This window comes from Natator depressus, chromosome 8, assembly GCF_965152275.1.
Source record: "Natator depressus isolate rNatDep1 chromosome 8, rNatDep2.hap1, whole genome shotgun sequence".
In the NCBI taxonomy this organism is placed as follows: domain Eukaryota; kingdom Metazoa; phylum Chordata; order Testudines; family Cheloniidae; genus Natator; species Natator depressus.
Window position 1 is genome coordinate 103,152,645 of NC_134241.1, and position 15,917 is coordinate 103,168,561.

Consider the following 15,917-nt stretch of genomic DNA (forward strand, 5'->3'; position numbering starts at 1 on the left):
GGGGGGAGGATGGGGGGGCACAGGGGTCTGTGTGTTGCCCTGGCCGCTCCTCCAGGTACCTCCCCCGAAGCTCCCATTGGCTGTGGCCAGGGCAACACACAGACCCCTGTGCCCCCCTGCCCCCACCCAGGTCCCGGCCGCTTCCTGCCTGCCCTGCCCCCGGTGCATGTTGGGCCGGACCCGCCCCCCCAAACCCTTCCTGCAGCCAAACCCCCTGCCCTGAGCCCCCTGTTGCACCCCACACCCCTCCTGAACCCCGACCCCCTGCCCTGAGCCCCCTGCCACACCCCATGCCCCTCCTGCACCCCAACGCCCTGCCCTGAGCCCCCTCCCACACCCACGCCCCTCCTGCACCCCGACCCTCTGCCCTGAGCCCCCTGCTGCACCCCGCACTCCAGCCCCCTGCCCTGAGCCGCCTGCCGCACCCTGCACCCTGACCCCCTGCCCCACTCTGCACCCCAACCCCCTGACCTGAGCCCCCTGCCACACCCCGCATCTGCACCCCGACCCCCTGCCGCACCCTGCACCCCTCCTGCACCCCCTGGGGGCAGGGAGGGGGCAGAGTTGGGGTGAGGATTTCGGGGAAGCGGTTGGAATGGGGGCAGGGAAGGGGTGGGAAGAGGCAGGGCCTCATGGAAGGGGTGGAGTGGGGTGGGGCCGGGGCAGCGGGGGGGGGGGTCAGTGGTGCGGCCCTCAGGCCAATGTACTACTCCTCACGTGGTCCTCGTGGTCATTTGAGTTTGAGACCCCTGGTCTAGGGGGAACATGACAGAAGCTCCCAGGGCCTGGTCTACATAAACTTTGTACTGGTACAACTATGTCTGTTAGGGGGGACTTAACTGAAATACGTAAACCAGTAGAAGCCCTAATGTGGACACAGTTACCTGGACATTAAGGTGCCTTGCACCAGTAGTTTATTCTCCTTTCCATACAGGAATAAGCTATCACAGCGTGAGGCACTTTTATACCAGTATAATTTTGCTCATGCTAAACCTTGTACCAACACAGTTAGAGCAGTAAAACTCTTGTGACTAGACAAGCCAGAGTCTCGCTGAAAAGTTCTGCAAATGGGCATTAAGGACGTTAGAAAGTTTCACCCCGAACAGCAGCACTTAGCACCTGCCGAAGCCTCACCTGCAGGAGGGATCCCAACATTGCTCCTGCTGGTGGAGCGGCAGCAGGGTGACGACTGCTGGGAATTTTTAGAAAGTTTCCTTGGTGGAAACAGGGTCACCAAGGCCAAGAGGTTCAAAGGATGTTCCAAAAATCCTGACTTCTAGATGACACGCACTAAAACCTACATTAAAAGAACATGAACACTGCAAAGCCAAGAACTCCAATGTTAGGAAAAGTCAGAATTAAGGCTGCTCGTGCAGCGTCCTTGTGCAGATGCGTTACGACACAGTCTTCAATCACATGATCAGACATAATTTTTTCCACAGGACCTCTGCCTCATTCAGGACACAGGACGGATGGCGCAAAATCAATGAACAGCTATTCAATATTGTTTTCTCCTTATTGTTCAATGTATGGCCCTGGGCCTTATTTACTGCACACTATTCAAAGCCTGCTCTGAAGACAACATTATTCATTTCCTCGTGGGCTCTTCTGTGGTGCCCATCAGTATGGCATCTGAGTGCTTCACACACTGCAATTACTTTTCCCAACCCCTGTGAGATGAGGAAATGCTATTATCCCTATTGCAGAGATTACTCAAAAAATATCAATTAATTGAGATGCCTAGCATGATATAGCACTTTGTGTGTTCAAAACACAGCTCCCACTGACTGCAGCTGCAACTGCTTAGTCCTTCAAATCAGACCCCAAGGTCTCAAGTCAGTTACCCAGAAAATGAGGAACACACGATTAGTGCCCTCCTGTGAAAAGTCTGGTTTAAGGTGATTTGACTAGCATCCCATAGGCCCACAGAGGCAGGGATAGAATCCAACTCTCCAGGGCAGCATTCCGCTGCCTTAACCATGACACCATCCTTTCTCTTCCTGCATCCCCTGCCGCATCACTACAGACCTTCCACAACAGATGGGGCAGGGATCCTATAGACAACAGCCTCCTTCACGCACAACTCTGCTCCACCCCAGAGCAGGTCCATTCTGCACAATGAATGAGGCAGAGGTCCCATGGAAAAAACAGCACACAATTGTGTAGTTAAAGAATGGATCATAAAGCATACGCACAAGAGGACTGAATTATGGTTGCATGAACAACTAAATAAGCAATACTGCCAAAAGAGGTTTTTGGTAATATAACCGAGTCTACACTAGGGGTTTTGCAAGGACAGCTGTGTCAGTTCCTCAGGTGGTGACATTTTTTCACATTCCCAACCAAAGCAGCTATACCAGCAAAACGTTTATGTGTAGACGGGGCCCGACTTTCAAGCTCACACGGGAAATCAGTGGCAGAGCAAGAACTGAATAGTTTCCCCCAAATCCGAGACTAGTACCTTCGCTGCTGGAACGTCCTTTATCTCATTCACAAGCTGTCTAAAAATCTTGCCTGACGTAACGATAAACCTTCCTGTCCAGGTCATAAGCTGACCAGTGGCTAACTGAGAAAGCAGCTAGTAGGAAAAAAGCCTCCTATACAGACAGGTTATTCCATAACTGTCCACCTCAGGATGTGTTGCAGGTCCTTTGAAGCAACTGGAACTGGCAACTGTCAAACAAGATACTGGTCTAGATGGCCACCGTCCCAAACCCATATGACAATTCCTAGGATTGTGAGAGGAGCTTGGTAGCTTACCATACCCCTCCCCCAGACACACTACTCTGATGCGGTTACAGCCAATACGGGTCAATGCATGCACACAGGACTTTTTCCCAGTGCAACTGGGCATTGGCCATACACCCACCACACTGTGTAATTGTGCTGGTGCATTCTGGGAAAACACAGGCAGTTCTCCTTTACTGCCTCAACTGCTGGGGCCAAGGGTAGAGGACTGCGGGTGCCTCCCACAGTGGATTCTTTTCAGGTTGTCCCCTTGCACAGAGAGCTAGGACACTCTCACCTCACTACCCAGGCACTGTTAGAAGGCCGAATTCGTAAGGCAGCAGGGCTGTTAGGACCAGGATGCAGCCTGAGCGTTGTGCTACAATCATGCCAAAGCTGCATGGTTAGGAGGCAGGTGTTAACATGGATCGTGTGTTAAGTCAACCAAGTTACACAGTCAGGCTATGTCTGCACTGCACAATTAATCCACTTGAATCAGCTGCCTGGTCCAAGCACTCAAGTTAGTTTAGGCCAGGAGTGAATATTCCCACTGCAAAGCCAAACCCATGTTACTACGTCCTCCCATCTCTGCGCCCACCCAGGTGTGTCTGGGGGCACTGCAGTGAGGACCAACAAGAAGAATTACACAGATCTAGGGTAAAGAAGGCTCAGATGAACAGGGCAGTTTCTACATGCAAGTTTCTGATAGCCCTGCAATTCTACAGGAAGTGAAAAGTAAATGGGGGGAAGTTTTTCTCCCCCCGACAACTGCTTCCACATCATGCAAGGCACAACCCAGTGTCCTCCTCAGTAGATTTCTCCTCCCCAGGAGCCTCAATTCTGAGCGACCTCGCATCAGCCACCGCGCACAAGCACAGTTTGGCAGGGGCACGGGATGCACAAGTCACATTTGGGGCAGGGGTAAGTAACAAACAGCTTTTCACTCGGTCCAGTGTGAGGTAGGAGAAAGGTGTGACATCCCTTCTGGCAGCAGATCCAGTGAGACAAGCTCCTCCTCTGACAAACGGAGCATCCGAGAGTTCTGGGGGGTGAGGGCCCTTGGCACCAGTCGGGGCTCGGCCCCTTGACGTAAAGATGGCCCAAACTGCAAAGAAGTTTGGAACCTAACCAGAACTTCCCCAAAGTTCAAGAGATTTGCATCTCAGATTCTGGTTAAGGATCCAGGAACACAGAACCTGCCACATTCAAACAGACACTGAGGCAAACTAACCGAGGCTCCAACAGTGGCCAAAAGCAAATAATTAAAAGAATGAAGAATGCCACATACTGTACCTGGCTGTAGCCCAGAAGTGGAGATTTTTCTGATCTCCAGCTGATCACCCACTTATACCTTGAAACAGGTTACCAAGGGGCTAGGGAGGAAAGAAGCCTCATGTGATTGGATATCTACCCCACACTGGCATTAAAAGTGTTAAACTGGAGCTAGAGAGCTTAATGAAGGCACCAGGTTACACCTGGAGGGTGGGCTGGGCAGGCCCACCTGAAGATGAGGCCCAGCTGCAGGAGAAGGTGGGTGATGAGCATAAAGGGAAGAAGCCCAGAGGGGAAAGGATCCTATAGTCTTTCTCTAGCGGCTGGAGATTGAAGGAAGGGCCTCGAGGGAAACAGATGTACAGAAGCCCAGGAAGGGGCCGTGGGGAAGGCCGCAGGAGGAAGAAGTCAAGGGAGGCAGCAGAAGCAGACCTTAGCTGTTCACTGCAGGGTCCCTGCTTGGACTGGAACTCAGGGGAGAGGAAGAGGCTGGGTTCCCCTGCTGACCACAGGGAAAGATGGTACAGAAACACCCTGATGGGGGAGAAGCACTGTTGAATTAGGAGCTGGGCTTCAGGGAGAAAGCCCTGGGAGGTGTTGCTCAGCACCGCGCCAGGAGACCAACCCTGCAGACTAGAGCCCTATAGAGTCTGCCAAGGAGTGAGCCCTGCTAAGGGTGAAGAGTTATGTTTGAGTCTAGGTTATTGGCCCAGAAGAGAGAGGTCAAAATCTGACCTGGCTGGATGGCTGGCATGAGAACACTACAGGGCCATAGCAGCTGTCAATGGGGAGCACTAGATGGGGGAGACTCTGCTATGCCATGCCCAGCTATGGGGGGGGGTGAACGCTCCAGTGATGTGTCAACCCATCCATACCCTCCTTTAGCGTTATGTGCTAAACACGCCACCTGTCATTTCAACACATTCATTACTTAGGACCAGCTCCAAAGCCCACTGAAGTCAATGGAAGACTTTCCCCTGACTTCACTGCACTGAGGATCAGGCCCTCATGCTTCTCCATCTCTGCCACATCTTCTTTCAGAAGGCCCACAGAGACCAAACCCTTCCCCCAATCATTAGCTTCCCCGACAGTGTGAGCTCCTAGCGTGTGCTCTGCTGATCGCTAACACACGCACAGGCAGGGCTCTGATGCTGTGGCAACGAAAGTTCTCTAAATGCTTAGATCCAACAGACAAGGGCAAATCCCACCACTGAAACAGTGCTTTAAAAAATTATTCTCCCTTCTGGAATATGGAAACTTTCACCTAACACTTAAGTAGTCTCACTGATATGGGGTCAACTTATTCCGTAACATACAACTTTTAACAGTGATTATTCATTATTATTATTCATTCACCATGCGTTTTGGGAGTACCTGGTAGGTACTGCAAGGATGAAAGAATGCTCTCTAATACGCATATACATCGAGCACTTTTTTAAAATTAGCATTCCTGTTTTTTATCCCCTAGGCGTAAGAGCTACATACAACTCTGAGCGAAGAACGCTGGTCGCTTTTCCAAAGTGCTGGGTTTACTTCACCCCAACTCTGTGCTGGTAAATGGTGGGTATGGGATCTCCTGAAGGGTCCACGCTGGCATCACAGCAAGCAGAGGCAGGTACTTCAATTACTGCTAATTGTTCGGCCCTTCTATAGAACCTTCAATCCACAGACTTGGTGAAGGTGAATGACTCAGCCCTGTAAAGTTACTGCTTCCCACCCCCACAGATCGGTCTGGCTGGACCTACAGAGAACTCATGTCTCCTAACCACGCAACCGCAGCCTTGTGCTCTAACTGCAAGAGCAACCCCCCTTCCAATGCACTGAAGGGACACATATGCTGTGTTTTAGGAGGCATTCAGCATCAAATGAAGGTTTTCTTAGCTTTGTTGATCCCCCTTTAAACAATGTATTTGACCGTAGCATTTAAAAGCCTGATCCATGGACCAGGACACCACTGTGCCAGGCGCTGTACAAACACAGAGCAAAAAGCCACTGCCCCAAGGAGCGCACAATCTAAGAATAAGCAAACAGGGGTGTACAAGGAAACAAGCGGCAGGCATTGATCAGCCCCATGAACAGCAGTGTCTTGTTCGGCACTCACTGATGTATGTTGTAAGAAGTCCAAAAGAGTTGCAAGAGGCAGGGGTGAGCACCCTGGGGCAGAAAGCAGAAGCGGCAAAATCTATAGACTCAGCCCCAGAAGGATCTAGATCAGTAGTTTTCAAACTGGGGTACGTGTATCCCTAGCGGTACAGAAGCTCTTGGAGAGTACACAAGCAAAATCCTGTAATGGCGGACAACGCATTCCATTTAGTAAGACTTTGCAATCTAATCACAGGGTCACAACAATACACCTATCTCCGATGTGGGTATGTGGTAGACTGCATTATTTGGAAAGGTGTACACAGCCCAAAAAGTTTGAAAACCACTCATGTACATGAATCCCACCTATCTACTCAAAGGATGGCAGGGCCACCTAAGAGGTGGAGAGACATTAACAGCAGGTACTGACTGGGCCAACCTCCCAGCGGGAGCTTGGGGGGAACAGCACTGGCCAAGGGAGCTTATCCTGGCCTCCTGGTGACGTTCTCCAGGTGACCCCCGTACACGCCTGCGTTGCGGGATGGGATTGGACCCAGGTGTTGGGAGAGCCAGCGCCAGGCACTCGGCTCTGGCACCCCGTGCACGCAGCGCTGGAGGGGAAGCCCAGCCCGGTGCAGACCTCGGGTGCCAGCCACCCACCCAGCTGTGCAGAAGGTGGCAGGCTGCAGTGCCCGGAGCTGAGGCAGTGGCTAGGGCTCCGACCCACAGGGCTGGTGAGGGCACCGGCCCCAGACCCACACCCCGGCAAGCCCCCTGGAGCCCATGTTTCTGCCATGGGCGGGGGAGAAGGAGAGGGTGCCCCTCCAGCCAGAGTGGGGGGAGCCTGGCCGGCCAGCCAAGGAGTGGGAGGGAGCCGGCTGGGTGCCCCCCCACCGCAGGCGGAGAGGGGGGAACCGGCTGGCTGGGTGCCCCCCCGGGCATGGGCGATGGGGGAAAGCTGGGCAGAGTGGGGGGGGCTGGCTGGGTGCCCCTCCCTCCGGGCACGGGTGATGGAGGGGAGCTGGGCGGAGTGGGGGGGCCAGCTGGGTGCTCCCCCCTCCGGGCACAGGCGATGGGGGGGAGCTGGGCGGAGGGGGGGCCGGCTGGGTGCCCCACCCTGGGCACGGGTGATGAGGGGGGGCCGGCTGGGTGCCCCACCCCGGGCATGGGAGATAGGGGGGCGCTGGGCGAAGGGGGGGCCGGCTGGGTGCCCCACCCCGGGCACGGGCGATGGGGGGAGCCGGGCGGAGGGGGGGCCGGCTGGGTGTCTCCCCCCCGGGCACGGGCGATGGGGGGAGCCGGGCGGAGGGGGGGCCGGCTGGGTACCCCCCCCGGGCACGGGCGATGGGGGGAGCCGGGCGGGGGGGGCCGGCTGGGGGGCTGGCGGCGGCGGTACCTGGCAGCGGCAGCAGCAGCCCGGCGAGGAGGCAGCAGGCGGCGGCGAGGCGGAGCAGGGCGCGGCCGGGCCCCTCCATGCCGGGCTGGGGGGCGGCGGGCGGCGCGGGGGCGACAGGGACCCGGGCGGGGGCGCGGAGCCGTCGCGTCTCGGGGCCCGGCGCTGAGTCAGGGGCAGGCGGCGGCTGCCACGTGGTTCGTTCCCCAACACGCGGGGCGTGTCCGCCCCCCCCGCTCCCCGCCCCACGGGCCGCCCCCCTCTCCCCCCACGTGTCCCCCCCCCGTGCTCCCCGCCCCCGGGCCGCGCCCCCTGCCCCCCCACCCCGTGCTCCCCGCCCCCCGGGCCGCGCCCCCTGCCCCCATCCTCCCCCCCGTGCTCCCCGCCCCCCGGGCCGCGCCCCCTGCCCCCCCACCCCGTGCTCCCCGCCCCCCGGGCCGCGCCCCCTGCCCCCATCCTCCCCCCCGTGCTCCCCGCCCCCCGGGCCGCGCCCCCTGCCCCCTGCCCCCATCGTCCCCCCCGTGCTCCCCGCCCCCCGGGCCGCGCCCCCTGCCCCCCCACCCCGTGCTCCCCGCCCCCCCGGGCCGCGCCCCCTGCCCCCGCCCCCATCCTCCCCCCGTGCTCCCCGTCCCCCGGGCCGCGTCCCTGCTCCCCCACCCCGTGCTCCCCGCCCCCATCCTCCCTCCGTGCTCCCCGCCCCCCGGGCAGCGCCCCCCGCCCCCCGTGCCGCGCCCCCTGCCCCCCCCGCCCCGTGCTCCCCGCCCCACGGGCCGCCCCCCTCTCCCCCCACGTGTCCCCCCCCCGTGCTCCCCGCCCCCGGGCCGCGCCCCCTGCCCCCCCACCCCGTGCTCCCTTGCCCCCATCCTCCCCCCGTGCTCCCCGCCCCCCGGGCCGTCCCCCTGTCCCCCCACCCCAGTGCTCCCCGGTCCTCCCACGTGTCCCCCCCCCGTGCTCCCCGCCCCCATCCTCCCTCCGGGCCGCCCCTTGTCGTCGTCCCCAGTGCTCCCCGCCCCCCGGGCCGCGCCCCCTGTCCCTCCCCCGTGCTCCCCGCCCCCGTCCTCTCCCTGGGCCGCCCCCTGTTCCCCCCGTGTTCCCCACCCCCCTAGCCGTGCCCCCTGTCCCTCCCCCCCCCCGTGCTCCCCGCCCCGCGGGCTGCCCCCTGTCCCCTCACCCCAGGTTTACACTGGCCCTGGACTCCTCTCTCGAACCTGCCCCTCACCCCCCCCCTCCTGCTCCCCTTCCCTCCTCTGCTGGGGCCTTCCCGGCACTGATCTTCCTCTCCCCAGCTCCCCAGAGGGCACCCCCCTGATCTGCCCTCCTCACCCCACAACCACTGCTTATGTCCTGCTGTTCCACCAATCACCTTTTCTAACCCCAGGCAGGCCGGGCTCTTTGCCATTGACCGGAGCTGCCTTAATTGCCGAGGCCGGGGAAAGCCCTAGCTGTTACCCCGTGGCCCTGACTATATTATATAAGGCTTGGCTAAGGTGGGGGGGGGTGGACACTTAGTGAAGGGGTGAGACAGGAGCCTTATTGCGTGCGGATGTTTCACCTATTGACGGCCCCCTTCCTTTCTTGGGGTAGAGGAACAAGGATAATTGTTGCACGACATTTTGACAGAATGCTCAACGTCTTCAGAGAGATCTTCATCGGCTGACAGGGCTCCATGTAATGTACGCCCCTAGCCCTCTTTATTCCCAGATTATTCCCCAGGTCAACGGACACATTTAGCTGCCCTGGGGCAGGATTTAGAAGGTGGTTGTGGTAGGGTTTTTCACCCCATCTCCCATCCTATAGGAGAGATCCTTTGGGAACCGATCTCTCCCACGCCCTAGTTATCTGCAGCCAGGATTTTCACAAGTGCTCAGCACCTGCAAGTGGGGATCCAAATTCCCACCGAGGCATCAAAATAAGTGAACGTCTTTTCCAAAAAGAATGAGGAGTACGTGTGGCACCTTAGAGACTTAACAAATTTATTTGGGCATAAGCTTTCGTGGGCTAAAACCCACTTCATCGGATGCATGCAGTGGAAAATACAGTGGGAAGATATATATACACAGAGAACATGAAACAATGGGTGTTGCCATACCAACTGTAATGAGACCAATTAATTAAGGTGGGCTATTATCAGCAGGAGAAAAAAAAACTTTTGTAGTGATAATCAGGATGGCCCATTTCAAACAGTTGACAAGAAGGTGTGAGTAATAGTAGGGGGGGAAATAGCATGGGGAAATAGTTTTTACTTTGTGTAATGACCCATCCACTCCCATCACTGTAGAGACCCACATCTCTCTCCCTCCTGACCAGGGGTTTTCCAGGCTGAACGGGTTCCCTGCCTACACTGGGATTTCCCGGTAAGCCAGACTGCGTAAACAGGCCAGTGTCTGCACTTTGCTTTCTCTTTGCAACCTTGTGAACAGCAGAGTTGCCAGCTGTTATAAGTTACCACACAGCCCTTTCTAACAAAGCACAAGTTATTCCTGAGGTAAAAGCGTTAGACAGAAAACATATTTAAAAAAACAATACAAGTTCCTATAAGCATGCTAAAAGCTTACCAGAGGTCACCCATTGGTCTTAGGGGGCCTCTATAGGCCAAAGACCTTTCCAGGAAGAATTGGGGGACAACTTGGACAAAAGGTCCTTTCCATTGGCTGGATCAGAAAGCAGGCCCCCATGCAGTTTAAACTCAGGCTATTTGTCCAATGCTCATTTCTTTGTCTATTGGTCTCTGGAGAATCCAGTGTGAGCCAGTCTAGGCAAGTCGTTCCAGGTGCTGGGACTTCGCTGGAGGCGTTACCGCTTGAGTGAATTTGCCTAATCACCTCCCAACTTTCTTAGTCCCTGGAGAAGCCCTGGTTCCCCTCCCACACGCAATCTTACGTAACCTTCATAGGGTAAGATCTCCCACAGATAGTGCAGGAAACTGCCCTGTTACACCATGTATGTGCACCGCTGCCCTCTACTGGCTGTAATCAGAATTGCTCAACGTTGTGTTGTACGCAGACCCTCTACTGCCGGCAGCTAGTTTGTACTTTTGGAATGACAGCATCTGAATTTTTTCCACCCCAGGATTCTGAGTGGTCATGGTGTGCAACATAAGGACATCTAGGTAGATAGATTTAAGATGGATTCAAGGGCAGATTTTTCCTAGGAAATCACTGCCAAGGATGACTGTATATAACCCATTGGCTCTTCTGTCTCTAATACCCGGTTCAAATACGTGCCAAGGTCTTGCAAGCTCCTGACTCCTCACTTCTCAAGAAGGTGGTCTCTCTGGAGACACTGAAACTATATATGTCACAGCTGTCGTATGGATATAGAGGCCTTCGGTTGTCCAGGTTACTAGTCCATTTGCTTTAATTAAACAGTGACACTTGGTACAAGATATTTTCAAGAGCACAGAGATTATGGAGAGCCTCATGCTGCTGTCGTGCCCTAGAGGCAGGTAAAAAATATCCTGAAAAACATGTGCAAAGGAGACCCGCTACAGGTCACTGCTAGAGTTTACCAGTTCTGCTCATTATTAATTATTATTAATACACATAATTGAGCACTCTCAGTATGTAGAATACAGAAAGTACAAAGGAAGCTACTGTACCGAAGTAACACCACCTTTGTGATGACACTTACTGCTCTTCCATCACTGGAGAAACACTAGAAAGCTATTTTTCATTACTGGTGCAGAGATAGTTATTGTGATTCAATAATATTATCATTAGATGTTACAAAACAGCACAGTAATCAGCGGAAGATACAAAGGAACGTGGCAGCTACAGTGAATCTAGTCTGTCCTTCCATTTAGCAGAAGACTTGGAGTTCACAGCTTGAGGCAGAACGACAATGTATACAGAGCAAAAAATATCGTGTGGTCTCCGAAGGAGCTTCTAAAATAAAGTTACACACGCAATGATCAATGCATTGACTCCTGCCAAAGTCATGGAACAAGGGAATTAGAAAGAGCAGGAGAGAGACAACCTTACCAAGGTGTAACTATCAGAGACACATAAATACAGTGATGTGACACTGGCCGCTATTGGAATGGCTCAGCTGTGTGTCACAGGCCCCCTACAGTTAACAGTTACAAGATATTTTCCTTCACCACAAGCAGAGCTGAAGACACTGAGTGTTATTCTCACTGCTGTCGTGAAATTCCAAGCGGTCACTGAATGCAACTTAATGACAACTGTGAAGTCCTCAGTGGCCACAGATTGGTTGCACCACAACACACAGGACAGCTGTTCAGACATCAGACATGGAGATATTGTCAGGGACAAGATCAGGATAGGAGGCTGCGTGGAAGAAGTGGGGAGAGAGAGCATTTGGTGCATTGGCAAGGGGCAGCAGTTCCAAGCACTAGACTGGGATTTAGAAGATCGAGATTCTATTCTTGGCTCCACCGCTGAGCTGCTGCATGACCTGGGGCAAGTCACTTAATCTCACTGTGCCCTATAGCTATATAGATGAATGAGTGGGATTCTATTCTGCCTCATGTGCCCTCAGTAAAATTACTAGCTCCATTCTGATCGCAGAATGGTTGGTGGCAATCAGGATTCATCTTTGATCAGACAGACATAACGACGTGGCACCCAAACTGTGTGCACTACATATCCCTTCTGGAGGTGCTTTCAACCTGGGGTGCTACTCAAAAGTGGGACTGTTTATGGCTGAGTTATAAACCCTCCGCAGGTGGGGGATTCTGTTAGCAAAGGGAACATTGCTGGTAGCAGAATAACAAAAGCAGAAAAGATAGCCCAGGTGATTATTTTTTGCAGGGTCAGTGCATAAGACAAGCAAGTTTTGATAAATGGCAAATCACAACCCAGGGAGAGGAATTTGTCAGAGAAGGGAAGATGCTCCCAGGTCACTAACAGAAGAGCAAAAGAGAGCATTTCCTCTGCATTTTCCCAGACTATTACATCTCCTCTGTCATTGCCTCTGATGTGGAGAGAGATGCCATTAATCTATTTTTGATAACTGTGACGCAAGCAGTGAGCCTGGCTACAAGGCCTCTGTCTATCTCTCTTCATGCATCTTTGTCCCCACAAGGACTCTTCATGGCTGCGTAACCTAGGGGGAAAGGAAGAATGGATAAAAGCAGTTAAATAAAAGAGATCAGACAGAATAGCTCCAGAGTAATACTTGGAGGGCTCTGATGACTCAGGGGATTGGACCTGGGCTAAGCAGCTGGCAGGCTGGGGGAACAGGAGGTCTGGGAGCTCAGCCACAGGACAGGGTATCCTTTTCCTCCTACCCTTTGGGAGGAAGAGCAAGGGAGTTCAGTTGAGGAACCGCTGTGTGGTGCTTTTCCTCCTCAACTGCACAGAGCTATGGAGGAATCCACCAGCAGCAGACCCTAGAGACAGACAACAACTGAACGTGTTTGAGGCAACTAACATCGGGTCAGGGTTTGGATTCGAGCGACTTGTGGCAGTGCGGCCTACTGGCCCCTCTTGCAAACTGCTCTCTTGTTCTAAAGAACCTCAGCTTTCAACTGGAAAAAAAAAGTCCCTAGCTGCAAAGAAAATGTACCGAATGTGAACAGAGTGCAAGGAAAGCAGACATGAGTCTACAGACAGCCTTTCAGAGTAACAGCCGTGTTAGTCTGTATTCGCAAAAAGAAAAGGAGTACTTGTGGCACCTTAGAGACTAACCAACTTATTTGAGCATAAGCTTTCGTGAGCTACAGCTCACTTCATCGGATGCATACTGTGGAAAATATAGAAGATGTTTTTATACACACAAACCATGAAAAAATGGGTGTTTATCACTACAAAAGGTTTTCTCTTCTCCCCCCCCCCCCACTCTCCTGCTGGTAATAGCTTATCTAAAGTGATCACTCTCCTTACAATGTGTATGATAATCAAGGTGGGCCATTTCCAGCACAAATCCAGGTTAACTCCCCACAAACCCACTCTCCTGTTGGTAATAGCTTATCTAATTGCAATGTGTATGATAATCAAGGTGGGCCTGTAACCCTAACTCTGAGAGGTGGGAGCTGCCCCCTTCGTCTCAGAGAAGTGTTAATTCAGCTGATCCCTGGGGAGAGTTTAAATGTCAACACTGTTAACGATTTCATTCCTCGTGTGCGAAAGGAGGAGCAGGCGCCCAGACCACACCATACACTACAACTCCCCTCTCAGCGTGGTGCCACGTGGCGCTGGGGAGATAATAGCACTTACTGTCTTTCCTCCAATCGAAACGCTGCCAAGCCCAAGGAGCTCTGCCGAATCCATGGGCACATTCAGGCCTCCCAGGCTCGGGGAGCCCAGTGGAGCTCAAGAAGCTGCGTGACCATCCTTGGAACATCCGCACAATCTATGGCGACTCATATGGCAGAGCATGGGTGGAGCTTGGAGAAGTCTGTTTCCGCTGCCGTTTTCCCTCCAGTTTGACCCCTGCACGGGAGAAAGATTCTGCCCCAAGCCTCGGGGGCTTTGAGTCAGCGAGAATTCCTCTTGGAACGTGCACGTGGTATGGCAGGTCCACCTTGGGAAGGGTGAAGAATGCTCCTACTCTTGTGCCTGGCCTCTTCTGCAGGCTAATGGAAGGGGTTGGGGCCATGCCCCCCTGCCACCATCCTTCCCTCACTGCTTACAGTGGAAGCGTTAGCAAACACATGAGTCTCTGGGACTCTGGCTAGCCCCTGAACAGGAGCTCAAAATAGAGGGTGAGGTTTTTGTGCCCTCACGTACGCCATGAGGTTGCACCAAAGCTGGCTCATGGATATCACTCTCCTGCTGTGACATTTCACTGCCCCAAGCTGAGCAAAGCGCAGACCATAAACCACATAAGTGGTGCAAAATGATATCTGCTTTTTCAAACTCCTTCAGTCGAGATCATCTTGGGTGTTATTGGTAACAACATTTCAGACTTCTAACCTGAACATGTCCCATAAAATGGGGTGGGGGAGAAATACAGTGATCCTAACCCCTATCAAGAATACATTGTCTCAACCCAGCTGATGTTATTGCATTTTAATGTATTATTTGTATTGTGGCAACTCCTAGGACCCCCACCCATAGACCAGAACCCCCTTGTGCTAGGGACTGCACAGACAGGTGGTCCTTGCCTCAAAGACCTTACAAGTATAAGACAAGAGACACCAGATGGGTCTGACAAAACACCCAGGGGGAACACCAGGAAACAATGAGCAAAAAGCCGTGCTCACAACACACCACTTGCCTAGCCATTAATGACAGGTTTCAGAGTAGCAGCCGTGTTAGTCTGTATCCGCAAAAAGAACAGGAGTACTTGTGGCACCTTAGAGACTAACCAATTTACTAATAAATTTGTTAGTCTCTAAGGTGCCACAAGTACTCCTGTTCTTCTAGCCATTAATATATATCTGCCCAGTTAGTTCTTTGTTTGTTTCTAATCCAGGCTTTCCTCACACTGCCACAAACCTCTAGCTACCCAGGGCAGGTCTGCAAATAGAAAAAAAAAAAGGCCTGCAGCAGCAAATCTCAGAGCCTGGGTCAACTGACTCGGCTTGCGGGGCTAAAAATACCAGTGTAGATGTCTGGGCCTGGGCTGGAGTCTGGGCTCTGAGCCTCTCCCCCTCACCGGGTTTCAGAGCCCAGACGCCAGCCCCAGCCCGAGTCAGCTGACCTGGGCTCTGAGACTCGCTAATGCAAGGTGGGTTTTTTTTTGCTGTGTAGACATATGCTTAGGGCTTGTCCACACTAAAAATGCTACAGTGGCACAGCTGCGTTGCTGTAGCCCTTGAGTGTAGACACTGCCTGCGTTGACAGGAGGGGTTCTCCCGTCAACGTGGGTAATCCACCTCCCCAGGAGACAGTAGTGAGGTTGACGGATGAATTCGTCCATTGACCTATTGCTGTCTACACCAGGGTTAGGTTGGTATAACTACGTTCCTCAGGCGTGTGGGTTTTTCACATCCCTGACAGAAGTAGCTATGCTGATATAAATTCTAATGTAGACCAGATCTTAGGCTTTGTCTAAACTAGGGGAAAAGGAGCGTTGTTAGAAGATGTTCTAACTAGTAATATGTGTGAAAAGTCTAGTGTAGACAAGGTGCATTGCCTTTAACATGTGCTAAACCAGTTGAGTTAAAGTCTACTTTAGGCCTGGTCTATACCAATGTTCCCTCTAATTTTTTACAGGCCGTGTGCGCAAAAAAAATTCTGTGCAAATTGTTGTGCTTCTGTGCAAATTTTTGTGCGCGCGGTGTTTTGCCGTGTGCGCAGGATTTAGGATCTGTGTGCATGCGCACACGCACACAGCTTAGAGGGGACAGTGGTCTACACTAGGAAATTAGGCTGGTATAAATACATGGCTCAGGGGTGTGAAAAATCCACAACCCTGAGTGAGGCAATAAAATGACCTAGCCCCTGGTGTCGACAGCGTTATGTTGACAGGAGAATTCTCCCATCAACCTAGCTACCACCTCTTGGGGAGGTGGATTACCTATGCCAACGGGAGA

The 15,917-nt window shown here is 53.5% G+C and overlaps 1 protein-coding gene across 1 annotated transcript in view; it reads right to left on the reverse strand.

The window, feature by feature from the left end:
* The window catches only part of LOC141992986 (uncharacterized), a 31,540-nt gene extending 23,968 nt beyond the window's left edge, over nucleotides 1-7,572 (reverse strand). Inside the window, exon 1 of the mRNA XM_074962327.1 lies at nucleotides 7,478-7,572. Coding sequence (XP_074818428.1) covers nucleotides 7,478-7,556 — 79 coding nt within the window. The 5' untranslated portion in view covers nucleotides 7,557-7,572. The remainder of the gene's footprint in view (nucleotides 1-7,477) is intronic.
* Nucleotides 7,573-15,917: the final 8,345 nt, after the last annotated feature.